Source organism: Spea bombifrons, chromosome 1 (assembly GCF_027358695.1).
Source record: "Spea bombifrons isolate aSpeBom1 chromosome 1, aSpeBom1.2.pri, whole genome shotgun sequence".
Lineage (NCBI taxonomy): Eukaryota > Metazoa > Chordata > Amphibia > Anura > Pelobatidae > Spea > Spea bombifrons.
The window spans coordinates 125,541,515-125,566,024 of NC_071087.1; the positions used below are offsets into that span (position 1 = coordinate 125,541,515).

At 39.7% G+C, this 24,510-nt stretch overlaps 1 protein-coding gene across 1 annotated transcript; it reads right to left on the reverse strand.

Annotated features, from left to right (window-relative positions):
- Positions 1 to 1,686: 1,686 nt before the first annotated feature.
- On the reverse strand, positions 1,687 to 23,741 carry CFAP251 (cilia and flagella associated protein 251). The gene is made up of 22 exons (XM_053472796.1): positions 23,708 to 23,741; positions 19,177 to 19,462; positions 18,547 to 18,867; positions 17,616 to 17,756; positions 16,264 to 16,373; positions 15,661 to 15,769; positions 15,368 to 15,448; positions 14,868 to 14,945; positions 14,085 to 14,129; positions 12,862 to 13,079; positions 12,533 to 12,727; positions 11,552 to 11,802; positions 10,686 to 10,837; positions 10,139 to 10,312; positions 9,731 to 9,915; positions 8,720 to 8,831; positions 7,643 to 7,806; positions 6,541 to 6,631; positions 5,808 to 5,951; positions 3,333 to 3,561; positions 2,746 to 2,847; positions 1,687 to 1,998 (listed from the first exon to the last, which is right to left on the reverse strand). The coding sequence occupies exons 2-22, from the start codon at positions 19,450 to 19,452 to the stop codon at positions 1,868 to 1,870; spliced, it is 3,309 nt and encodes a 1,102-aa protein (XP_053328771.1). The 5' UTR covers positions 19,453 to 19,462; positions 23,708 to 23,741; the 3' UTR covers positions 1,687 to 1,867.
- Positions 23,742 to 24,510: the final 769 nt, after the last annotated feature.

Below are 24,510 nucleotides of genomic sequence, written 5' to 3' on the forward strand. Positions count from 1 at the left end.
TGGAGAACTGGAGTGAACACTTTTTCTGTGGATTTAGGCAGCCTCAGTTGTTTCTCTCTTCATGTAATCCCAGACAGACTCGATGATGTTGAGATCAGGGCTCTGTGGGGGTCATACCATCACAACCGGGATCCCTTGTTGCTCTTTATACTCAAGGTAATTCTTAATGGCTTTGGCTGTATGTTGGGGGTCATTATCATGCTGCAGAATAAATGTGGGGACAATCAGATACTTGATGGTACTGCATGATGCATAAGAGACCAAAACCCCAACTCTGTTTGCAGAAATGCACCCCCAAACCTTCAAGGAACTTCCACCATGCTTCTCTGTTACAAACACTCTTCAGCTCTTCAGTGAACAAATAAGCCTAGAGCTCCTGCTGCCATTTTTGTGCACTCCAGTTCTTGTGTTTTTTGTGAGTAGTTGAGTCGCTTGGCCTTGTTTCCACATTGGATGATGTTTTTTTGGCCACTAGTCTTCCATGAAGACCACTTCTAACCAGACGGTAGATGGGTGTACCAGGGCGCCACTGTTTTCTGTCAATGTTGAGCTGATGGCACTGCTTGACATCTTCTGATTGCAAAGGGAAGTAAGCATGATGTGCTGTGCTAAGTTTCTTTGGCCAACCAGTGCGTCTACGGTTCTTAGCATTGACCGATTCTTTGTGCTGCTTCAAAAGAGTTTGGGCAGAACATCTGGAAACCCCTGTTTGCCTTGAAATTTCTGCCTTGGAAAGACCTTGCTGATGCAGTATAACTACCTTGTGTCTTGTTGCTGTGCCTAGTCTTGTCATGGTATATGACTTTAATGTTTTAACTTGAGCAACCTCACCTACATATTAAATTGATGATTATTATCACCTGTCTGGTATAATTGTTTAATCATACACCAACTATATGCCTACAAAACCACTGACTATGTGCAAGCATACCTAGAAGAACTGATGATGTTTTGAAGGCAAAGGCAGGTCACACCAAATATTAATTTGATTTAGATTTTTCTTCTGTTCATTCACTTTGTATTTTGTAAAATGATAAATAGGTCTATATTTGAAAGCGTTTTTACATTACAGAATCTTTCACAGCTGCTTACAACTTACAGTACTGTGCAAAAGTTTTAGGCAGGTGTGAAAAATGCCGTAAAGTAAAAACGCTTTAAAGGGTAGGCACAAATAAGATGAAGTAAAATCCAATCAACAATTGACACCCCATGTGTACACTTACTGCATGGCCATGTGCATGTGAAATGCAGTTGGCCATCTAGGTCTGCTTTACCAACAACTCATACATCATTGGCACTGTAATGATTACAGGAATAGTCATGGAATTGTTGTAATTAATCTAAATAATAACAGTCCCCTTATCTTCTATTCCTTACAGAGTGTTTCCATGAAAAACTGGAATTGGTGATATGCCATTCCCCTTTTGATGAACCCAAGTAACACTATAGCGTACGGCTGGGTCCAAACATAAACCCAGCTGCTTGGGGACAATCAGTAGATGCACAGGAACACATACTTCCAATGAATGTGGAAGCGTGTACACATGCATACAGCATGTCATGATATAGCCGCTGGTAAAGGGAATGAATTATGTTCCAAATGAAACACTGCTTGTTTTGCCAAAGGATAGGGATCGGTGAAGAATGCATTCCTGCCCCCCACTTGGTATTGGTTTGCAACCCAAATAAAAAAGATAGTATTTATTTAGTTACAATTTCTTGGAACAAAACAGTTATGGCAAAAACAATTATGTTGGTGGAATACATATCAAATGCCTAGTATCAACAGTATTTATAAGAAACCTTTTCTTGTGAATGTTACCATATTGTAACATTATTAGAAATAGCTAAGTAAGAAAAGTGGCCGCTAAGCAGAGACCTTCCCTAGCGTTTCTTCAAAGGTATCCTTTGTGTGGACGGGTAAACCAAGGATTTCTGCAGAAAACACATTCGTTGTAACGTCTTCTGGGATTTCTTGCTCTAGTAATTCAGAAGCACCTGTAACATAGAATTATATCTGTATATAAGTCTCTGTAGACACCATTTGGAGTATGTGACAAACATTTTAGAAAAGCTGTGTAAATATATAGAGATATTCACATTAATCTGCCACAGGTGTTGTAAAGGCTAAGTGTTGACACTTTTATTCAGGGTAATGGGCCATTTCAAACATCTCTCATTTAGTATTTTGGTCCCTGGACTCCAGTATTTTGGTCTGACTCGGCTTGTGCCACTCCACCGGTGTCTGCTGCCACTCCACCAGGCTGGGTGTCTGGCTCGGGTTGTGCCACTTTACCGGTGTCTGCTGCCACTCCACCAGGCTGGGTGTCTGGCTCGGCTTGTGCCACTCCACCGGTGTCTGCTGCCACTCCACCAGGCCGGGTGTCTGGCTTGGCTTGTGCCATTCCACCGGTGTCTGGTGCCACTCCACCAGGCCAGTGTCTTGCTCGTCTTGTGCCACTCCACCGGTGTCTGCTGCCACTCCACCAGGCTGGGTGTCTGGCTCGGCTTGTGCCACTCCACCGGTGTCTGGTGCCATTCCACCAGGCCGGTGTCTTGCTTGTCTTGTGCCATTCCACCAGTGTCTGCTGCCACTCCACCAGGCCGGGTGTCTGGCCACCAGGCTGGGTGTCTGGTGCCACTCCACCAGCCAGTTGTCCTTAATAGTTCATTTGCAATTATTAATTTCCAATACATGCACGCAGTCAGACATTTAACCTACTTTTACTTATCGCAGAGACATACCTGTAGCATCGTAGCTGCTTAGTTCCGAGCGGCCACCTTCTGGATTTAATCCTAACAAAGTGGTGAGATATTCAGCAAGCTCATCTTCTGTCAAATGCTCACCTGGGAAGGACATTTTCATTTATTTTTTTTAAATTGTATTTTCCTACAAAAACTTTGGGAGACAGTGCAGTTATCATTTGCTCTGTGGGAAAAGAGTTAGGGGTCCACATCTAACAAATGAAACATATAGTAATGTAATATTAATCTGCCAGGTTTCCACTGTTGCTGCTTTTCCCATTTTATGTGCAAATTGTGATGTAAAGCCTATGCCCACTTTATGTAAAGTTCTATATTCAGTCCTCAATTGGCATATCCATGAGGTGTCAGCCCTATAGAGATTTACACTTCTCCATTAACATATGATATGTTAAAGACCGGTGTTATTTTCCACTTAATTAGACAGAACCTATTGACATAATAATCTAGAAGCTGAGGATTATAGGTACTTTGTTCCCAGTATACATACATTTGTAGGTAATTCCTCCAGTACCCGCTATTAATTATTTTTGGTGCGTTTGATAGGCAGTTCATCACTTTGTGCTCACCTCGTGTTTGCAGCAACTGCAGTAAATCTGCTCTGTTAATTGATTCTTCTCCTTTCTCATTAGCAAGACCAAGCACTCGGAAAGCATTTTGTATTTCATCCATACACAGCCCAAAAGCAGGCCTATGATTTATATAAAGTTTTATGAAATCTTCCAAGTTGATGTGCGTGACTTGTTTTCCGGTATCAACGTATTCACTAAATTTAACTTCGTTAAGCATATTTTCCACCTGAATCAAAAAGATGCGAGTTACTAAAACAAGGAAATAGACCAAATAACACAGAAAACATAATGCTTCCATACCTACAAAAAATCAGTCCACCTTCAACTTTATGAAAGCTTTACTTAGCTGGCTTTAGTGCCATTGGCATGGATGGGTCACATCTGGGTTTAGCCCTGAACCCAGCTAGTGGGGGAGAATCCATTGATATATAATGAGGAAGCAGGTGCCGAGGAAATAGGTGAGCACTAATTCTGTGAAATCCTAATTGATCAGCATGAAGAAAGTGACTACTCCTTTAAAACACTAACCATTTGGAATAAAAGGTACACAGATCTGATGTAACTGCTCATCGAACCGCTTTTTAGTTTATCAAAGCTCTTACTAACAAAGAATTAATATAGGTCTCTTATATATAGGATTATTCTATAACACAGGGCAGCTGAGCTTGACATTTTTATATTGTCTTCGTTCAACTGTGAATACACTGTTTCTGTGTACTAGTGTATACACACAAATTGTATACTATAAGCTTTCTTTTCTTGCCATATGCATTTATTACATAATTTGGTAAAACCATAAACATAAATAATTATTTAGTCTACAACTATGGCAGCTGGGTTTAATAAATCATGTACCTATAGGCTACTTTCTGGCATTTATTAAATCAATTTTTTTAGCAGCTGTCAAGTATTCATATTTGGTGGTCTTTTAATTAATAGTGGTCATTAAAGACATTAAAGCTACGCCACAGAATTATGCAGTTCTCAAAGATGCATTACCCATTGCACAGATGTCATTATGAGGTTTCTAGTACCGGCTGTGACCAGACACGGTGTTTCCATGTTATATATGTAGAAGGTGTAAAAAGGTGGAGAGACTGGTCTGAGAGATGGCAAACAAACAGTATTGGATGGATATGATGGCAGAAAGCTCCAGTTGCCCCTGGACCAAAGTGTTTTGCTTCTTTCAATTCTACAAAGTGTATTGGAATTATTTCATTTTGTTTGCTAACAGAGAGTAGGGGCTTTAGAGCAACTATTAGACAGGAATTCTAGTCACGTCATCCCTTAGATAACTGTGGTGGATGCAAAGCTTGCTATAGCTGACAAGTACGTTTGGGACCGTTACATATCTGCTCAACTATCAAAAAGGGATGGCCCACTATAAGGCATAATCTGTAATAATTGAAAATGTTGTTTAGAAATCTCTCTTTCTGTAATTTATCATGGGTTTGCTTATCAGAGATGTGACACTGATAATAATTTTTAGTGTTTTGTACAGTTTGTATTATCATTTAATAACCAAACTCAAATAATCAAAGTTAGAAATGTGGATTGTATTCTTACATTCATGGGAAATCTCTTTAAAAGGTCTATTTAATCCAATGCGTTTACGCAACACATAGTTACCTGTCCATCTCTACCTCCCAGGCAAGCATATTTAATAATTTAGGCAGTAGCCAAGCTTCATAAGCCCTACTAGCATATGAAAATAGTGGGTTTTTTTAACAATTCTTTATCAGATACCATGTAGAGTTTTCTGTCAGAGCGGACGGGATCTGTAGAAGAAGGTGTTTTATGCAGAGGTATGTATACTGTTCATTCACCTCCAGACCATATGCTTCTCTTAGTTTAGGGAATGTAGCATGGTGATGGCAAGGCTTTGGAAATATGCATGAGGTGGAAAGACTCTCTTATTGTTTTGCCAAGAAAGAGACTAGGTATTAAGATCAACCCTGGCACTTTATGGCCAGTGCTCCATGCCGGCCAAGAATGTACATTAATGTAAATACCTTAATAAGCATGTTTTTTCTGTAAAAAAAAAAAGAAAGGCACTTTTGTGTTGAAAATGGTGCACTCCATAGCTGCAGTGTATCACACCCTCCACTGTCCAAGTTTTGTGCCAATTTTGGCTACCAGAAGCAGGCACTCACTAGTAGGAAAATCAATGGGAATGCTTTTTGCGCATGTACAGGAGGTACCTATCCCAAGCCAGTGCTGGCTGGTGTTGAGTATATCACAAATGCTAACCTGTAAGCAGGTTCCGCTGAATAATTGCCTCCTGCAAGACAAGGACCTTATTCACCAAATACATAGATTCTGCTGAATCCTTGTATTTTGATTAAAAAGAAAAGCATTTGATAGAACACCGCGCTAAGCTATCAAATGCATTAAAGTACATATGATGGCTGGAACGTTCCTTTAGTTATATTCTGCAGAGATTCACTATTTTGAAGCGGAAAACTAAATCACCTCTTGCTCTGACGGATAGAATCCCAAAGCGCGCATGATGAAAGGGACTTCCTTCAGGGGAATATGAGTCGACACTTGTCTGGAATCCATTGTGTCAATGCCCTGGTTACGTAGCTGTGCATAATAGAAATAATCCTCTAGCTCCTGCATAAGAATAAAAACACGTTATCATAGTAAATGCAGTTTGCAGCAGGCCACCAGGTACAGAATATGTGTTACAGAAATCTAAAATATATATCCAGCTTGCCAAAGGGAAACTGAGTTGAAATATATAAATTTGGCGTTCAATATAATATACATTGGAATGTAGGAGAATGTTCAATATGTATATTTGGTTTATTTTCCTTATTTTGTTGTAGGGAACAAAAATCGTCAAGCTGACCACAGCTAAATCAAGGATTCTAGGGTTTTAGACTTCTTGTGTGTGCTTTGTAACGAGGTTACTAAAGGAACGATAAGACTTTATGTCAGCATCAGATTTATCTTATAAAGTCATGATTTATCTTATAAAGGTGATGAGCTACAGGTTCGCAGCCGAGTAACATTGAAGACGTTTTTAATAAATACAATAATACATACAGCTTGGTGCATGTAAGTAAAAGAGTTCCTTCAATTATTATTGTATCTAGCAATGGTCAGTATAGAGATGTGAATACAAATTACAATAGGAATAATATATTAACAGAGTGCCCATAAGCGGTACATCAAGTGAAAAGAAACATCATTCTCCTACCTTGAATAATGGCCCATCTCGTCCTCCTTCAAGCAATCCATAAAATGGGGTTAAATCATTTCCCCCAAGTGAAGCAACAGCCTCCAGAGCTCTGTGACATAGATAAGAAGATCATTTATTTTACTTATTGAGTTGTGAAATGAAAGCAATTTACTCTGACAATCACTGACCCTGAGAAATATACCAGATTCACAAAGTGGTGATGGACAGAAGACTTTTGCTCAATTTCTCATGGTACTCTATTTTTTTCCGTCTAGTTTAAAGCCACTATTTATAGTAGAATCATATTCCTTAACAAAGTGGTACTGATGAGCTGAGGTGAAAAAGTCATCTAACTGCATAAACCATGCTGGGCTTGCTAAATATGCGTACAATTTAGAAGCCAAATAAAAAAAAAATCTGAATTAAATTTTAAAATAAGTATTTTTTTTTTTTATTTAAATTTTATTTCAGAAACAAGCCATTTTTTATACATATCTGAGATGTTGACCATTGTACATATATTTTTGAACATAGAAAAAAAGAGAGGTAGAGGTGAACAATAGGTATCGAGTCCTATTCTATCGGCTTGAAAGATTCTGAATAGTTCCTGCTGAGTTAAACATATATAGATACCAACATTACACAATTGTACTAACCCATTCAACCGTCAAACATAATAAGTATTATGTAATTTAATGCCATGACATGCCAGGCACGTCGCCGGTCGTTAACTGACCGTTTTTTTGTTCATTAGTAGGTCAATATTTGCCTGTAAATGCCAAGGACAGATAAGAATAATACGTGTATGAGGTGTTTTCAGACTCAAAGCCAATACATTTATATAGTTTAAATCCCCCTCAGCATTAACTGTGTAGCATTAAAAAAAGAGTAAAACTGCATATGTGTTTTCTTCAAAACAATGACAAATGATAGACCTCTTTTTGCAAAAACATATAATTAACATTAATATGATACATATGATGCACAGTGATATTCAGATCTTTAGGGTAAATATAAACCCTGACGCAGGAACCGATATTACATTGCAATGATGCTAACCCTCTAAAATCCATTTAGTGTTGTGCAGACCAGTCCAACTATATGTACATTTAGTACTTACTGCAAGTTTGTCTTCCACATCATCACTGTGCAGTCCTCTCCACCGGCTGTAAACACGTAGTGTCCATCGTGTGAGCAGGCAAGATTGGCAACTCCATTTGGGTGGCATATGGCAGCCATTGACTTGTGTGGGTTTCCATCTATAGGTAAAATCTGAAGCCCAACCTACATGGAAAAGATCTCAGTTATTGAAGAGATATGTATTTTCTTTTTCATGTTTGATAATTAAATGATCGCAATTCTCCTTGTGAGTACAATCAAGAAGACGGATCACAGAAAAAAATGCACAATTATACACGTAATATAAACAGAAGCTGCCGTACCCCTGTGAAGTGTTGCATGCAATCATTTATTACAAGCAATGATTAAGCGGCACATTAAAACATCAGAAAATCCAAAACATGATTTATTGTTCTTCAAAAACAAATGACTTTATGGTCTGATAAAGATCCACAGAGGAATCCTGCTCCACTTGTTCTGATAAACTGCTTCAGATAGTTTGTTAATACTCTAGATTAAATGCTGGTATGAAATAACATTTTATTTCCTAAATGTTGCACAAATATAGCTTTCTAGATTACACATTTAGTGTATCTATGCATTATATAGGGGCTATTCAGCCCTTCTTGTATGAGAAACTCACCAGAGATGACCCATCATAAAGCCAACCATCGACTCTGATGACCCCACTGTTTCATCTGCCATTGTTTTAATATTTAGTTCTATGTTTAGTGTGAGATCACCCAATACCTTAAGAGATACTTTTTGTTTGTAATGTATGTTTCTTATTAGAGCAGACCCAATAGCAATATATTGTAACTTTATAGTGTTCTCACTGCTTAATAAACTGTACAAATCCCGCGCTCTACACAAGTCACGGAAAGTAGGTCAAAGTTTCACACTATATCTATTTTAATATACGTTTTTCATGCTTAATCTTGGTAAATTTTCTCGAGATTTGAGAATATATTCACAGGGAAATCCGATTAAACTTTTATTTGCTGATTTATGTATTTTTTGCTAAATAATATCGCTAAATGAAATATGAAATTATTCTTCAAATAAACAGTAAGCATACCTTATCATCTGTAATGTAGGCCAAGAATCCCTTACTGGTATCAGGATTATCTGAGGAAAGTACTTCCATTTTTCGAATAGGAGAACCAAATGTAGGCCCAAGGAGAGTCTTTCTAAAGCGTGAAGGAAATGTAAGTTACCTTCATTTTGCATATATTAGTTCCCTTGGTATTCTCTAATTAGTAACTAAGCATTAATGTGCCCGAGGGAAGGCTGGCATCTTTTGTCATGGGGGCATGTAGAGCCAAGTGGCCCCCTGCCTAAACCCCACATAGATACTAAAACACACACTTACTGTAACACACACACACACACACTAACAGCAACACACTCAGTCACTTTGCAAGGTCATGTAGACTTCTGTTACATGACTTCACTGAGACCTAGAAGCTCAGGCCCAAAGGCCAGTCTGGCCATGAACATGCCCCCTGAGCACATACGTATCAAATATATTTGGTCTAAAATATGTTCAAGTAGAACCAATACTGTAAAAGACTTCCCCGAGATATGGGCTGTAATGCTCGTTTTATGGCTCTCGAAACAACTCTAGCAATGGATATTTACTTACAAAAATGGCAGGATCTTCTAACTGCTCCATTAGTAAAATACATAAATATTATATCAAACATCTGACTAACCGTCTGCCTTCCCTTTTCTGTATTTATATTTAAAAAGAGATAGATGTTTTCTATATTCAGTAATATGTCTTTAGCAAACATTCGCACACGATGTAAACATGGAACTGGAAAGGCTAAATGTTTAGTCTGCACTGTATTACTCATCCCTCCTACAGACTGAAAGATAGTCACTTTGTAGGGAAAGTATCAAGAAAAGACACGTTTTTTTTCCCCCCTTAATTTTGAAATTATGTTGATGTTTTGTTTTAGTAGGATGAGCGTCATTCTGTTTTACTTTTTGTTTTTACTCCTCTGGAGCACTTTGATCAGAAGGTTGCTGCAGTCCACAGCTGGAACATAGAGTGCAAAACAGAACTGGGACAATGACGACTTACCTGCACATTTTTGTAGTTACATTGAACAGTTTCATTTTATATTGATCATTTGCCACTAGCATAAAGCTTTCTTTAGTCACAGGCGGGTACCACACTAAATATTGTGGCACGGCACTCTGGTCAATCCGGTCAGTGCTGCTCACAAGAAGATGACCTGTTCTACTGTTGGCAAGGTCATACTCCACCTATTGTACAATAATAAAAAATGGATTAGACTAGTGGTACCAAACTCCCTTATGACCCACAGCAGTGCGGGTCTTTAGGATATCATCCCAAGCCACCCAAATTGTGCTTTAATTTGTCCAAATGGATCCCCCCAGTGGACCAAGTGACAGAAGAGTCTTTGCAGACATGGTCATAGCTGAAGGAGTATGTTCATTTTGCATGCATTTCAAAAATCATACTCACCAACATTCGATCCATTCCAATGGATAAGAGTCTAGGCTCATTGCTATCCAAATGAGTGGCGAATATAATATTCTGAATAGGTTTATAATGGCTGCGATATCTTCCGAAGTATTCAAATGCAGCCCCGTTATTCTGGGATACTAATTTAAACAGCGTCACGGTGAACTCCTCATCCTAAAATGAGATGGGGCAAAGCCACATTTTGGTGGATAATGTATAGATTTGACAGTAAATATGTTAGGAAAATGCATATTACCGTAATAAGGCTGTTGTAAAATGGTACCGTTACCCACCAGTAACAGAGCTAATTCAGATCCAATAACTAACACATTTGTACATAGTTAAAAAAGACTAAGAGGTATTAGAACATGCTGGCTACATGAACGTTGGCGACACCTTCACAAAAAAAAAAGAAAAATATTAATTGACACAATTATAAGGATGGTTATTTTGCTTTATCAATTTCTAGACTTTTGAAGGGTTGACAATAAATGTAAAACGTTCATCACGTGTTCGAATAAACACACATATGTTTCCAGAGACTTACAGCTGTTGCAATGTACTGGGAATCATGGGAGAAGCTAATGTGAGTTATGGATCCTTTGGCATACTTAAAGGGTTCTTTGCGTTCATCTTCCAATGTCATGGCATCGAGGATATGGACAGATCCATCTGTGAAACCAGCTGCCAAAAGAATCCCTGAAATCCCAATCAAACTGTTATTAGTCATTCCACCAAACACACACTATGATAATTGCTTTTAATGACGTAATAAAACAATACCTTTACACCCTTCCCTGTGTGCTGTCTCTCTGTTAAATGCTAAGCATTGCCCCTGTCAGCTTGATACCCTCCTTATGTATCATCAGGGTATAATGCAGAACGCAGCTGTTAGGGCAGGGTGTTCAACCTGCGGCCCTCCTGCTGCTGCAAGACTACATCTCCCATAATGCTCTTTCAGCTAAGGGGCTGGCTGAGGAGGATGGGAGATGTAGTCCTGCAGCAGCTGGAAAGCCGCAGGTTGGACGCCCCTGTGTCAGGGTAAGGAGAGGAAGAGGGAGTGCTGTGCAAGCTGTACTGATGATGGGAGAAAGGGAATGAGTGAGTGTGTGTATGTATGTATCTATGTATGTGTAGGTATGATGTAAGAGTGATCAGGTCTCACTGTATGGCAGTAGAGTCTGTGTTAGTGTACGGTGTTAGAATATGCATGTGAGCATATGAGGTGAGCACAAGTGTGTGATACTGTATGACATTAGAGTGTGCATGTGGAAGTGTATGGTTATAGTGAGTTTGCATGTTAGTATGTGCATGTATTTTAGTTATACCCAGGCACCACTAACCCTTGGATCATCTCTAATCGGGTCTTAATGTAGGGGTTGAACCAGTAGTCACAAACATGGTATATTTTACCTGTTGGATCATATGCCAGGCAATGCAATCGTTTGTCTTTGCCAAAGATCCTGCTGATAAAGTAATTCTTCTCTTTGTAGTTCCAGACCTTGAGAACCCCGCTATAACTTCCAATGGCTATTTCTGGCTTGCAGGGATGACTGGCTAGCGCATGAACAGCTTCACTGGGCTCCTGCAAAGCTTTCTTCAGCACTGTACCATCCGTGAACACATGCAGCATCACAGCATCCAACGTCGAAACAATGAAATTGCTGAGGAGGGAAAACACCAGAACTTGTTTTACCTGCACCAGTTTCTGTTTGCATATCTGTCTTTCTTAGCCACAGTGACATGTCAAGTTTACAGACACTTTAAAGCCAATTAAACATACTAAGTCAATCAAATAAAAAGTAAATGTTAATTGTTAGCTTGCACCTGTTAGGTTTATTAGTACTATTATAATTTTTATAGGGCCCCAGCAGATTTCATACTGTTGTTTCAGTAAAGGTAGAATAGAAATTAAATAAAAACATCCAAATTAACAATATACAATGTTATCAATAACATGACAAACAATAAGAGATACTGATATGGAAGGAAGAGAAGGGTCTGTTAGGGTGTCTGGGGGGGGGTTGTGACAAAAGGTGAGGCTCTTAAACTACACCATATATACTGGGCACAATTAAGTTAATGAAGTTATAGAGACTCACAAACAGTGAATTTGATGATATATACTCAAGATTCAGATATACTGTACTGAGCAAAAGTTTTAGGTAGGTGTGGAAAAAATGCTGTAACGCAAGAATGCTTTCAAACATAGACGTTAATAGTTTATTTTTATCAATTAACAAAATACAAAGTGAGCGGAACAGAAGAAAAATCAAATCAATATTTGGTGTGACCTGCCTTTGCCTTCAAAAACAGCATGTATAAAGAACAGTTTTAAGTGTTTCTAGCTAGCGTTTATCTGCATGTATAGATATAATTCAGTTTTTAGCTTACCTTATAGAAAACTGATCGCCCTTTTTTGAGCAGTCCCTGGGGTATCTTGTCTTTTCACTTGCAGGTACTGGGGCACATTTTGAAAAGGAGATGGAGTGGATAGGCGCCAGATTGAAATGGCTGTACCAGTTTACAAGCTGCAGTTGTTGATCATAGAACTTCACATGGCCCCGAACATCACCCGTTACAAAATATCTGAAAGAGGGCACATTTTAAAACATCCACCATTTTACCAAAGTTAACAATTAGTAGTAGATTTGGTCAATACAGATGCTGTCCAGCTAGTGTGAAAAAGCCACTTAGCGTAACAATGGTTATTGATTCTGTACCTGTCATGGACAGTAAGCACAGTAATGCTATCTTTCTGCACATGCATCAGCTTCAAGGCCTTCTTGTTGTGTGGTTTTATGGAGGACTTTGCTTTGATAGATGGAGGGGAGATGGTCTCCCAAACAACCAGGTTCCCCGCGGTAGTTCCTGTCAGGGCTCTTGCAGGACCAAAGTCAAAAACTGATTGACTAAAATCTCCAACACGTTTGTTAAATGTCTGCAAATTAAAAGATCAAATATGTGTACAATTTACTGTTTAAGATGATTATTTCATACCAGTATAAAGTGCTATTGAAGATACCTGCATCTAACCAATATAGCTACTCATTTGCCTTTGGCTACGAGGATAAGTCATCCTTATCTACAGATGCCATTCTACAGCTTCATAAATGTGATATGGATCTACACACTTTCTAGACTAACCTGAGTTCTCCAAGCAGACCTTTGCCCTGATCCCTAAGTAGTCATTCTGATCAGGGATTATAAGACCTAAGAACCAAAAGGCTCTACATGGCTGACATCAGCTCTGACTCATTCAGAAATAGATGGCAAGGTACAGTACATCATTACCATGAAAAAAAACTCATGGCATACATCCTTTTCAAATTACTTATGTTGTGTGCATCTGTACAGCCCCATAAAACCAAACAGGGACTGTAGTCACTCACCAGATTATCATTGGGGAATTGGGGGCGCTGGAAGAACTCTCTATGCTTTGATTTTCACGCTGCACATATACACGTGATGCTACCATAGGGCAGGTGAGTTATTAATATATAGACAATACAAAAAGTCTGATGTGGCTATGCAGTGGCCAGGACCGGACTGGGAATGAAAAGCAGCCCTGGAAATATTTGGACACCGGCCTCATATATTTTATTGTGTGATGAGCCCATGTGCTGCACACCTCTGCCACCTAAACAGCCTGCCCGTGCCACCACTGTCCCCAAACATTTATACATTCATTCATTCATTCACTCACTCATTTACTTACTAATTCACTCACTCGTTCATTCTCTGTGAGTCTCTTTTGTATTTTGACCGGTTAATGTTAAAAGTACTTTCTATTATGAGTTTCATTTGAGCAGGATGAAATTGTTGTATGCAATAAAGTGTGACCATATCTCCCTCCAGTGGTTGGGGGCACACAGAGCACGTTATTTACCTAATGGCTCATGCAGTCTTGCAAAAATGATCAAAACTATGTAACTATGTAACTTACTCTGTCATCTAATGAAGGAGCTACATAATCCAAACTGGAATCATTCTGTTGAGAAGAATAGCAACAAATTATTTTTTCAAACAAAACTAAAGATTACACTTTCAAGTAGCTGACTATTCCGCATTTACAAAAATATAAGAAAGAATACACTGCAAGATACTGCTTTTATGGGATGCGCTGCTTATAAAACAATGGTACCTACACATTAGTATTATACATTAAAACACCAATCCTACATAACTGGGAACTTTATAACCGAGCCCACGCTGATACTATGTCAAAATAAGTTAACCCCTTAATAGCCGATCCCAGTGATTCAAATGTAGTGTGGACATACTATTGGTCCTTGTGATAACTTGTTAGGAGGTATACAAAGTATGAATTAAGACACATGTATTCAAGCAGGGAAATCCGTGAGAAAAAAAAAACCCAACTGGGATGCTTTGGTACCATTAAATTTGATCAGAACACGAAGAAGCCAGCTCCAGACTGAATGAAGCTGAAAACCTGCCCAAGAATGGAGTAATCCATCTCATACTGGCTGCCCAGGCTGCCTACCCTTAATTCTATAATCTTCCTAGTGTGTCATTTGCAACTGCAGGCTATAACAGAAAAGTATTCGTGCAGATACTTATGATGACTATGAACAAATCTATACCTCTAGCTTTCACACAGGTGTACATGCCCTTTAAATTACTAGGAGCAAAACTATGGAACTAATGAAGCCTTAACAGCTTAATTATGTTTTTTAAAAAATCATTGTGTTTTCAGCATTTTACTCACCCACAAATAAAAGATTACTTTTGTTTCACTATTGGTCAATAACTGCGTGTGATCTTGAGGATTAAATGTGATGTGATTCTAGAAAACAAACACACAAATGTACAATTATATTGTCAATTATCATAAGGATGATTATAGTTTTTTTTTTTATGACAGCATACATTATATGAAGTTATGAAAGTTACATATAATAAGACAAATAATCGGTAAATTTACATACATCTATATTCATAGCAACACTTTTTCAATCTTGTAATCGATTACAATTAAATGGTAAAATAATAGTGGCCCCTTAAGCTTATGTGTGTTAGTGTGTGTATGTGCTTGTGTTCATAGTTAAATACGCAATTTTACTACATGTGGACTATAGTTTTACAGAGTTTCTTTCTCACTTAATGGAATTTCTTCATTATTTTATGGCTGAATAAATGTATACTTTGACAAGTAACCAAATAAACACTAAGCTATTCACTTATTCACTTCCCTGCAGTTAGTCGTACCTGCAATCCAAACTGGGCATCAAGCTCCGCAGTGCAGACGGCTTCACCAGCACCAGTGGTCCAGTCCCAAATACGAACTCTCTGAAATTGTGGAAAGATACTCTCAATACAAGGACGTACAGAAACAATATTCACACTATAGGCACCTATGTAAATTACCCAAGTCAAAATACAGATTTTCATGAAACATATTAAATGTTTCCCTTTAATGATATCTTGTATTGCCACACCTATGACCTCAAAAAGACACATATGACACTTATGTTCACATAACCTCATACATGAAAACATACCTGAACCGGTCCACCTCCGACAGTTGCCAGATACTTTGCGTTCTTAGACATAGTTATGGCTACCACACCACCTTCTGGGTGGCTATGGAATATTGTATGAACAGGGATGCTGGGGAAAAAAGAAGAATGTACGCTATTAGTGCAGGCTTTGGTAAAATCAGCCGTCCTTATCCAAGCTTCCGTTTCATTTATGTTCATTATTCCCATGCTGTTGCTGATTTTCAGCAGGGTCGTGCCAGGCTAACAATCTAGTTTCTTTTAGAGACACCTTGCAGGACCTCGGAATCTTTCCGTGGAACCTTGCTAAAGATTCAAGTGTGCACCCAAGTATTAGTGGGCAACCAAGGAACATGTCTATGCATAGATGAATAGATGGGTGGCCAAAATTGGCACCTGATGCCTTTCATTTTACCTCTGGCGGCATCCCATGAAAGTATATTTTGTTCGCATTCTCTCTGCAATAACCCAGCTTGACAGCACAGTTAAACTGGTCTTCAAGCACTTGTCTTGAAATATAATTTGCTTTTTAGAGTTTTTAAACTACTTTGCCATGTGCTTAAAAAACATACACATCACAGGTGTATAGAAAACATTTTTTTATACCCTGAGAATGAATCCCATATAATAATAAGACTTTCTGGGCCTTGGTCAGCTGTAGCAATCCATCGCCGGTCTTCACTCACACACATGCATGAAATGCAGCTGCAGTGACCCTGTGAGTATACAAAAAACATAGAGAGGTATTAGCAGTAGGAAGAGGGAAGTGCTCATGCCGCTGTACAGATCACTGGTGAGACCTCACTTGGAGTATTGTGTACAGTACTGGAGACCGTATCTCCAGAAGGATATAGATATGTTGGAGAAAGTGCAGAGAAGGGCTACTAAAATGGTTTATGGATTACAAAATAAACCTTACCAGGACAGGTTAAAGGATCTTAACCTATATAGCCTGGAAAAAAGACGGGACAGAGGGGATATGATAGAAACATTTAAATACTTAAAGGGAATCAACAAGGTAAAGGAAGAAAGTTTATTTAAAAGAAGAAATAAAACCACAACAAGAGGACACAAGCATAAACTAGAGGGGCAAAGGTTTAATGGTAACATCAGAAAATATTACTTTACGGAAAGGGTAGTGGACGCATGGAATAGCCTCCCAGTGGAAGTGGTAGATGTTAATACAGTAAAGTCATTTAAGCAAGCATGGGATAGGCATAATGCCAAGCTAGATATAGGATAAGGGCAAGTACTAAAGGAAAGTACTCAGAGGTTGGGCAGACTGGATGGGCCTTCTGGCTCTTATCTGCCGTCACTTTCTATGTTTCTATGTTTCTATATAAACATATATATGCTCAAATCGCTAAAACAAACCTAAACCTTTGGTCGACAGGACTATTAGATTCTCACTTTAAAACCATTAAAGGTATATGACAACTTTCATAAATGTAAAACTGTTGGAGAAATATGCCAAGTATTCCATTCACTAAAACCTGAACAGTACTAATATTACTACAGAACAGATAAAAACTGACCATCTCATCTAACAGTTACAGTCAGTTATGAGCAATGGTCACCCCAATCCCAATGTTTTTTGGGCAGGTACAGATGGCCAGGTGTTCTCCAGTTGTTTTGGATATCACTCTTGGTGTGACTAGCCATAACGACAGAGGCTGAGATCCCAAACAAATGAATTTTCCGTATACCTGAGTATTCCTAAGTGTCTCTTACGGATTCAAGCCCCACCACCACCACCATCTTCTCGAAATACACATAAAAACTCGGTAAAGCTTTGCACCTTAAACACGACTCTAACCAAACCAACTAAAGCAAAAGTTTCCCTTTTTGAGCATTTCACTTGTGAGGAGGTATGTGTCTGGGACTCAATGTGTGGATTGCAAGTCCTGTTTTGGTCACAGGCATTGGCCATGACAGACAAGAAGTATTTTTTATTGTACCTGCAGGTGGCGCTGGCGGTTCAGTGAGAAGTCATGAATAACAGCAGTGTGGGCACACGCATACACCACCACTTGGTGGTCTTCATCATGAAGGTTGAACGCCGGGATGTTTTTGTTCATACCAAATGACCAATTCAAGTTCTGAACATATAGGAAATAATGTTAGTAATATGTATTTTTCTATACCAAAAGACGAAAAAAGCCACAGTAAACAGAATCAAATATTTCATCTAAAGGGGAGACATCTGAAATCACAAAAATGTATACGACCATTGTCCTTATTCATTCAGGTGTAAACTATACTTCTTTGTCTTCTCAATAGAAATGTTAGAGATCTATTAATTTATTCCAGAATAGTGAAAAGCTGCATAGAAGTTATTTAAAAAGATACACATTTTATAATTTTAGAAACCTTAGAAATGGCAACTAAACAGACCATACCATGTTTCGCATTAAGTGTATGTGAGTCATATTATACAGCATCCTATTTATACCATTTTTCATCCACGTGGCTTTGAAGACGTCATAAAAAGGTGATGTGCTCCTTTAAGACACGCCGGGATATGCCATCATATCCCAGCTCTCTTTTTCTTAAAGGCGCACAGTGCCATTATTATACCTGGATGCCGACCTTGAGTGGGAGGCAACTGGGGGCACCTAGGGTGGCCCCAAGGAAAATGCATCACTGAGATTCCTATCTAGGTAGCTTAAAGTTAAATACATTTTCCCAAGCTGAACCTAAAACCTAGATCTCCCTCACGATTTGTTGAAAGGATAAGGATGAAAGCCGCCATCCATTGCGTGATATGTTTTAGTTGGGTTGAAATCTCTCTTCTCTACCCCAATAAATTGTACATGCACTGGAACAGCAATTTTACTTCCAATGGGAAAAAATCAGTACTGTGCAATAATTTATACTTTAAATACTCACCAGTGGCTTGTCTGTGGAAGTTAACCCCTCATCCTCAAATAAAGTCCTAGGGGTGGCAGTGTAAACCAAGGAGTCTTCCCCAGGAACATCATCATTATTTCTCATAAGGAGAAGCTCTGTGGCTTTTCCTTCCAAATCATGCGGTTTGGCTTTGTCTTCAGAAACTGATGGATCATTTTCTCCCCCTGAGGAGCCATTGTTTTTGGAATTTAACGGTAGCATTTCACCGACCACAGATGGCCCGGAGTGAGGATAATCTGCCCTTATTTCATCTTTTTCCATGTGCAAATCATCTCCTACATTTTCACATTTATACTCGTGCTGTAAAAGGAAAACAGCATTTCAGTCCAGAGACAGATAATAACATATCTTGAACATCTGAAAATAAATATTTGATTAACACAATGTTTGGTAAAGTTCTATTACAGCCGATACAGTATTTCACTGCACTGACTCCATCGGAAGGAGACACATCTGAGGTCCTTAAAGCGTATGTAATTTTATATCTCTTTTCATGATGGCTCAATTAAAGGTATCAACCACAACTAAAGACTCCATTTTCTCTAATACGGCTACATAAATTATTTCTTGTTGATATTTGCTAAAAAAATGTGTCCAAAATGCTCTTACATTATGGTCCTTCTTTTGAAGTGTTGTGATGGTAAGAGTTTGTGTGAAAGGTAAGTCTTCATTCCTCTCAGATTCCTCTTCTCTAAGACCAGTCTCCATATGTTCACTATCCTGAAGGATCTGTACTCCAGGGGTATCAACGGGTTGGCATTTTTCCTGTTCTGTATCCAGATTCATTGCTTCTGTACCATAACTTTGGTCAAGGTCATCATGACTGACACCATCAACACTGGTATCACCTCTGATTTTATCTTTATTTGATTCATTCATTGACATTGTGATCTGCCTGGAAGAATGCAAACAAGTACCACGGAGGCTGTCAATAAAAAAATTAAAAAATGATATATTGCTAATGCATATTTTAATACACAAGAAGTTTTATTTCCATCAATGGTGAGATGTAATGGTGGAAGGACCATTCATGCAGATGCTTCTCTATGGCACTGATGTGCAGTGGGTTCTCTGTTTAAGCAAAACAACAAAACTAGCAGATCAGTACAAAACTCAAGGGAGACGACCATAACCTTCACCACTACAAATCTCAGATCCAGACAATGCACTTTATATACAGTAGGAAAAATGGCCAGGCGAGATGGGCCGAATAACTATTGTGTGGAGCAGCAGACGAAACGTCTTTGCATTGAATCAATTTCTAAGCGTCCTCCTGGTTTCACGTAGTTCCAGCTATACAGTATTTGTTCTCTTAGCATAGGCCATGATCTTAGCAGTGTCTGTCGCTACCATGTCAAACACTTAAGTTGGGGTTAGTTAAAGTAGGACATTTTGGAATTATCATCTGATTAGCGAATATGCCTGGCATGGCAGGCATCTCCTCGTCAAAATACACTTGGTTCTTGTTTCATACCTAGTACTCCTACTTTCTGCATATGCTTCCAGTCAGTGTATGGAACTAGTGGAAATCTATTAGTGCACCCAATGTTTATGTGATAACACATGCAGCATATCTAGATTCAGCCTGCCTTAGTACAGTAAATGGGACCTGGAGAAGGGACCATTTTCAGAAATGACCCAAGGAATTCTGATTCTATATATATATATATATATATATAAATATATATATATACTGCTTAAACGTTTGGGGACAGTTAGAATTGTCCTTATTTTTGAAAGAAAAGAAAATTTTGTCCATTAACATTACACCAAATGTGAACAGTGAAGACCTTGTTAATGTTGTAAATGATTATTATAGATGGAAACAGCTGATTTTTATTAGAATTTCTTCATAGGCCTACAGAGGCCCTTTATCACTCCCATCACTCCTGTGTTCCCATGGCACGTTGTGTTCGCTTTGATCATGAGAAAACCCTTTTGCAATTATGTTACACAACTAGTGACCCTAAACTGTTGATGATAGTGTGTATATATTGTATTATTTTAGAATCAGAATTTCCCTTTAAATGCCTTGAAAATTATATGATGACATTAGAGTAAAACAGAATCAGTTTTCAGATGTATACAGCATTACAGCTGATTGGCTTTCCTATTTACATTTTTAAATTTTTATTAAAAATAAAAATACATGATGAGCACTTGTGTATTTTATGGGAAATGCCCATAACTAGACAGAGTAGATCCAGTGACTTAATATATATTACAAACTAAGAAATGGAGTAAGATCTGAAAATATCCGAATCGGTTCCCAGCTCATTCACAGCGAGACCACCCACTGAGCTCCTTCATTTGCTAAAACTTGGCCAGGGACACATCGCCTCACGTATAGCATGCCAGTGCCTGGATGTATACAGTCACACATTGCAACACGTATAGCATGCCAGTGCCTGGATGTATACAGTCACACATTGCAACACGTATAGCATGCCAGTGCCTGGATGTATACAGTCACACATCGCCTCACGTATAGCATGCCAGTGCCTGGATGTATACAGTCACACATTGCAACACGTATAGCATGCCAGTGCCTGGATGTATACAGTCACACATCGCCTCACGTATAGCATGCCAGTGCCTGGATGTATACAGTCACACATTGCAACACGTATAGCATGCCAGTGCCTGGATGTATACAGTCACACATCGCCTCACGTATAGCATGCCAGTGCCTGGATGTATACAGTCACACATTGCAACACGTATAGCATGCCAGTGCCTGGATGTATACAGTCACACATCGCCTCACGTATAGCATGCCAGTGCCTGGATGTATACAGTCACACATTGCAACACGTATAGCATGCCAGTGCCTGGATGTATACAGTCACACATCGCCTCACGTATAGCATGCCAGTGCCTGGATGTATACAGTCACACATTGCAACACGTATAGCATGCCAGTGCCTGGATGTATACAGTCACACATCGCCTCACGTATAGCATGCCAGTGCCTGGATGTATACAGTCACACATTGCAACACGTATAGCACGCCAGTGCCTGGATGTATACAGTCACACATTGCAACACGTATAGCATGCCAGTGCCTGGATATATACAGTCACACATTGCAACACGTATACCATGCCAGTGTCTGGATATATACAGTCACGCATTGCAACACGTATAGCATGCCAGTGCCTGGATATATAGAGTCACACATTGCAACACGTATAGCACGCCAGTGCCTGGATATATACAGTCACACATTGCAACACGTATAGCATGCCAGTGCCTGGATGTATACAGTCACACATCGCCACACGTATAGCATGCCAGTGCCTGGATGTATACAGTCACACATTGCAACACGTATAGCACGCCAGTGCCTGGATGTATACAGTCACACATTGCAACATGTATAGCATGCCAGTGCCTGGATATATAGAGTCACACATTGCAACACGTATAGCACGCCAGTGCCTGGATATATACAGTCACACATTGCAACATGTATAGCATGCCAGTGCCTGGATATATACAGTCACACATCGCCACACGTATAGCATGCCAGTGCCTGGATATATACAGTCACATATTGCCACACGTATAGCAGGCCAGTGCCTGGATGTATACAATCACACATTGCCACACGTATAGCATGCCAGGGCCTGGATATATACAGTCACACATTGCCACACGTATAGCATGCCAGTGCCTGGATGTATACAATCACACACTGCCACAGGTATAGCATGCCAGGGCCTGGATATATACAGTCACACATTGCCACACGTATAGCATGCCAGTGCCTGGATATATACAGTCACACATCGCCAAACGTATAGCACGCCAGTGTCTGGATATATACAGTCACACATCGCCACACGTATAGCATGCCAGTGCCTGGATGTATACAGTCACACATCGCCACACGTATAGCATGCCAGTGCCTGGATGTATACAGTCACACATTGCAACACGTATAGCACGCCAGTGCCTGGATGTATACAGTCACACATTGCAACACGTATAGCATGCCAGTGCCTGGATATATACAGTCACGCATTGCAACACGTATAGCATGCCAGTGCCTGGATATATAGAGTCACACATTGCAACACGTATAGCACGCCAGTGCCTGGATATATACAGTCACACATTGCAACACGTATAGCATGCCAGTGCCTGGATATATACAGTCACACATCGCCACACGTATAGCATGCCAGTGCCTGGATATATACAATCACTCATTGCCACACGTATAGCAGGCCAGTGCCTGGATGTATACAATCACACATTGCCACACGTATAGCATGCCAGTGCCTGGATTTATACAGTCACACATTGCCACACGTATAGCATGCCAGTGCCTGGATATATACAGTCACACATTGCCACACGTATAGCATGCCAGTGCCTGGATATATACAGTCACACATTGCCACACATATAGCATGCCAGGGCCTGGATATATACAATCACACATTGCCACACGTATAGCATGCCAGTGCCTGGATATATACAGTCACACATTGCCACACGTATAGCATGCCAGTTCCTGGATGGATACAATCACACATTGCCACACGTATAGCATGCCAGTGCCTGGATATATACAGTCACACATTGCCACACGTATAGCATGCCAGTGCCTGGATATATACAGTCACACATTGCCACACGTATAGCATGCCAGTGCCTGGATATATACAGTCACACATTGCCACACGTATAGCATGCCAGTGCCTGGATATATACAGTCACACATTGCCACACATATAGCATGCCAGGGCCTGGATATATACAGTCACATATTGCCACACGTATAGCAGGCCAGTGCCTGGATATATACAGTCACACATTGCCACACGTATAGCATGCCAGTTCCTGGATGGATACAATCACACATTGCAACACGTATAGCATGCCACTGCCTGGATATATACAGTCACACATTGCCACACGTATAGCATGCCAGTGCCTGGATGGGTACAATCACATACATCATCCCCCAAACAGAACGCAGATCGCTGCATCAAAAGCAATGCTCCGGAGGCTCTATCGTTCATAACAGCATCGGATCGATACCCCGTAATACAGCGGCTCCGGTTCTTCTTCACTGCATAAAAACGTTTTAAATCGGGTTAAAATAACAAATATTCGTTACTCACGTACCTGGCCTTTCCCGCAGTACGATCTCTTAGCAACAACAAGTAAACTATGAAGCGTTGTCCTGGTTACACACAGTCGTAAATTACCACGCCTCCCAAATGGGGGGGGCAGAACGTGGAGGTGTGGAAATATGAATAACATTTTAACTGGTTCTTATTTTTTAATACGGTTAAATGAAATACAACAAGAACAGATGTAATATTGAAGTTGAGTACGGTGGGGGCCCTCAAGCTACACACACACACATTAATATTTACACACATTCTAACACAAACTGCAACATACACACAAACTAACATTAATACATACATACATTCAAACACACTGCAACATACTAGCATACCTACATGCACTAACACACACACATACATCTTTCTGTATCTCTGCCTATGTGGGATGAGGAGAGGGAAGCCCACCACCAGTGACAGCTCTTCTGCTACTCACACTTTGCATGTGAGTGCCAGGAAATTACATATCCCTGCACTCAGACTATGGGGGATAGTGAAATATAATGACCATACTCACAATCTCCTTTTCTCAGGCTCCACTAGGCTCACCCCTTGACACTCCTAACACCCACCTAACACTAACACACACACACTCTTGCCAACACCATACACTAGCATACAGGTTTATAAAATCAAGCACATAGGCAGCCATCTCCATAGACAAACATTGGCATTAAGATGGGTCGTACAGAAGAGTTTAGTGACTTTAAACGTAGCACTTTCATAGGATGTCACCTTTCATCACAGGTCAGTTTGTGGAATTTCTGCCCTACTAGATCTGCCCCGGTCCACTATAAG